The following is a 4,093-nucleotide window of genomic DNA, read 5'->3' on the forward strand; positions in this document are numbered from 1 at the left end:
TAATTTCACTATCTCATTCATTTTTGCTTTTCAACTATTGAAGGAGAGTGTAGTTTCCATCACAATGATGAACTATTGCCCTACTTTATGTGGCTAAAAAATAAATTTATACAAAATATCCAATCCTTTTAAATGCTTCAAGGATCCAATTCGACAAGATTGAACTAACATCCTTTTAAATGCTTCAAGGATCCAATTCAACAAGATTGAAGTAACATATAAGCCCATTCTACAACCATATGGTCTTGTTCTACATGTAATGTGCAATAATCTTTGGCATGACTAATGAATTGCATGTTCTTTCTCTCGGCAAAAAAACATTTTGTCTCTGGAATTCTTTACAGGGAAAAAACACTTCTCAACGTGCCTTGTTGAATTCTCACAACCATGACAAACAACACATATATACTACAATTTCAATCTTCTTCACCTCCCATACAGGACGCTCCTTGAAACGAGATAATAGTTTTAGCTCCAATCTTCATCTCGTAAAACATAACTGATTATCAAATCATAACATGATTTTAAATAAAAAATACACATACACACATACACATAACACTGAAGTTCTGCATTCAATTGCATTGAACTCGAGGCTGCAGCTTCACAATTTCTTGTTTTAGAACAGACAATTCTGGTTTATCATAGTTCCATATGGTCTTGTTCTACATGTAATGTGCAATAATCTTTGGCGTGACTAATGAATTGCATGTTCATTCTCTCGGCAAAAAAACATTTTGTCTCTGGAATTCTTTCCAGGGAAAAAGCACTTCTCAACGTGCCTTGTTGAATTCTCACAACCATGACAAACAACACATATATACTACAATTTCAATCTTCTTCACCTCCCATACAGGACGCTCCTTGAAACGAGATAATAGTTTTAGCTCCAATCTTCATCTCGTAAAACATAACTGATTATCAAATCATAGCATGATTTAAAATAAAAAATACACACATACACATAACACTGAAGTTCTGCATTCAATTGCATTGAACTCGAGGCTGCAGCTTCACAATTTCTTGTTTTAGAGCAGACAATTCTGGTTTATCATAGTTGTAAAATGTTTTACGGTGGTCACATGAAACAAGCATGCGTTGGACCTCCGTTGACAGGAAAACCTAAAAACCGTTGATTGATTCAACTGCTGCCATAGGACTTGATAATGGATAAGGGAGGAGTGACCCTAGATCCATGTGTAGTATGGTTTCTTCTAGAGTTTCAGGGCGAGCACAAAATAAGAACTTTCTCTCTGCAAGTGCTTCAGCTAATTCACTTTTATGATTATCCATCAATGCTTCATTCACAACAACAAGAAGTGGCTGAGTTTCAAAAATACTTCCTGAACCTGCACAATTCTTAAGTGTCTTTTACAACAATTATTGCAATGTCAAAAACTAATGACTTTATACAATAGAACTGAGATACAGTTGTAATCACTTCAAAACTTCTAAAATATCAATTTACCTGCATGACTAATCACCAAGTCTGCAGATCTCAAAGACCCAGCAATATTCGGTGAAAAAGTGAAGTAATCAACATTCAGGCCTCCATCTTCACCTTGAGACTGCACATGTAGATTAAGTCCAAAAAATATCAGCAAGATACACCATCAACATAGAAAACTGCTTCCAACTAAATAAATTAAAAGGAGCAGGCACCCCAGGTCTAAAGGCATAACAACTGGCAAGACCAATCAATTAGAAGGCAATTTTACAAGTCAAAAGTCTCATATTATCCATTGACTTGGACTAAAAGAGATGATATGATGGTGCAAAGACAGATTTAGACAATTTGATTGCCTCACATTCATTCGCAGGACATTAGTATCTTTTCTTCAATAAAGCGACTTGATCAATACAATACACCACATTTAAGAGGAAGACCATGCCTGACAGTAATACAACAGGTCAAGTTATTTTAAAAAAATCACGCAACTATAAAACTAGCTGACAGGATACAATGATTACAATGAGAAACTGATATTCCAATCTGAGATACGTGACTTAGTTCCTTAGTTTACAAACTACTACTTGATGCTAAAAATAGTGCACAGTTTTATTTTCCGCAAAAAACAACCAAAGTAGAACAAATGTTTTATGTGAATGTGCAGTCCCTATACATATAATAAAATTAGACCGGTTAACCAAGCAAACCGCAAGCTCTACGGCATGGGGGTACAAATTTATTTGTGGAACTTCATCAAACAAAATATTCATACATCACCAGTTTCCTCAGCATCTTGTTGCCCCAAAAATTGAATTAATGCAAACTATAAATGCTCATAATGTTGTACTAATCTTCAATCAGAAACTATTACCGAGACTTGCTGAAGCTTAGAAAACGTCTCTTTTTTCCAATTTAGCCATATGGTTGGCCACAATCCCACTTTCCCTGATAGGCCAAGCACTCAAATGACTTGCGGCATATTTGTCCAAATTTCAAGGTGGCATATGCAACAACATCACTTTGGGCTCTGATTCAGAGGTAATTGTTAATGGCACATGAAATCCAAATTTCAAATAGCCTTCATTGTGATAAATAATATGTGCTCAATGTCAAGAGAGACTCCGCTAAATTCTTGCTGATATGAAACACCCCTTGCAAAGCATCTTAAATAGCATTTAAATATAGAAGAATCACATTAAGCTCAAAGCAACCTGGGTATATGAATGGGTCGCACCATTGCGATCTTAATGGGCACAATACTGAATACCAAGAAGGGCACAATACTGAATATCAAGAAGCAAGGAGAAAATTTTCATTGGCATAATTAGAAAAACTTTATCTAGATCAGTTAAAACCCAAGATTGTTATGGCAACAAAGAAATTCAGGAAATATAACAATACTGAATATCAAGAAGCAAGGAGAAAATTTTCATTGGCATAATTAGAAAAACTTTATCTAGATCAGTTAAAACCCAAGATTGTTATGGCAACAAAGAAATTCAGGAAATATAACAATGATTGTAACTTGTCATTTTACAGCGAGGGAATGTGTAAGTTTGTTTGTTCCTCCATGGCCCCTTTAAAATAAAAATAAAAAATAACAATTATGTTCTAAATAGAAAAATAATGCCGCTATAATTAAAAAAAATGAATATGTTGTGAAGTAATTAGAAGTAAAAAAATGTGTAAATCAGATGTTTAAATTTTATATTTTTCAAAAATATTTCAACAAGAGATTTAAATAAACTATTTGAAGATCTATGTTAACTAATTTATGTCAATATCAACTTCATATATATCTATATATAGGAAAAAAATTTAAATTTTTATGGTTAAAATTTTTATTTGGTCCTATATACACTCTAATTAGAGTTCAAAAAAATACAATTTAAACAAAAAAAAATGACACATTGATTTTGCACTCTAAAAAAGTTTGCACATGAAGAAATTTGACCCCTCTCGGCTCATGTTAGATCCGTACTTAAAAGATGGATCTATGCTGGTGGTAATTGCCAATTATCTCATTTTTCACTCAGAATTGGTTGCTTGTTCAGAGGATGATCAAAAAGCAGAACCTCCCCACTCTTAGAAGAGGAATGGAAGTTTTGACAAGATACAACTAAATATTTAACCATAACATATAAAGAAGACTTCATAGATAAACTCCAAAAAGCAGAACCTCCCCACTCTTGGAAGAGGAATGGAAGTTTTGACAAGATACAACTAAATATTTAACCATAACATATAAAGAAGACTTCATAGATAAACTCCAGTGCAGATTCTTGACAAAAATGATCCATTATAAAGAACCATTAATCTGTAAAGTTGTAAGATTGGTAGTAATACTGAATTGAATAGTTAATTCATTGCATATGAAATTAATGCAATGTCACCAGAATTAATAGAGCTAATAATATCTTTTATAAAATTCGGAGATAATTACTTACAAAGACATGAATGCAATTCCTCCTAGGGCAGGAACACATCAAACTTATCTAATTTATGGAGCTAAAGTTGTTACGAAACACCCATATCAAACAATTGCCAAAGTTAATAACAATTCAGGGTGGTTTGTACAAAAATCCCAAGATAAGGTACTTTTATTGAGTTGATGCTAATGTACCAATACGAACTGATACTTGC

General features: G+C 33.3%; 1 protein-coding gene across 1 annotated transcript; it reads right to left on the reverse strand.

The window, feature by feature from the left end:
* Positions 1-712: 712 nt before the first annotated feature.
* Positions 713-1,569, reverse strand: LOC149200177 (uncharacterized). The gene is made up of 2 exons (XM_089399532.1): positions 1,469-1,569; positions 713-1,349 (listed from the first exon to the last, which is right to left on the reverse strand). Exon 2 carries the CDS (start codon positions 1,291-1,293, stop codon positions 1,123-1,125), a length of 171 nt encoding a protein of 56 aa, XP_089255658.1. The 5' UTR covers positions 1,294-1,349; positions 1,469-1,569; the 3' UTR covers positions 713-1,122.
* Positions 1,570-4,093: the final 2,524 nt, after the last annotated feature.

The sequence above is a fragment of the Pinus tabuliformis genome, chromosome 2_1 (assembly GCF_031772625.1).
Source record: "Pinus tabuliformis cultivar Carrire ecotype Pingquan chromosome 2_1, CPIR1, whole genome shotgun sequence".
Taxonomy (NCBI): Eukaryota; Viridiplantae; Streptophyta; class Pinopsida; order Pinales; family Pinaceae; genus Pinus; species Pinus tabuliformis.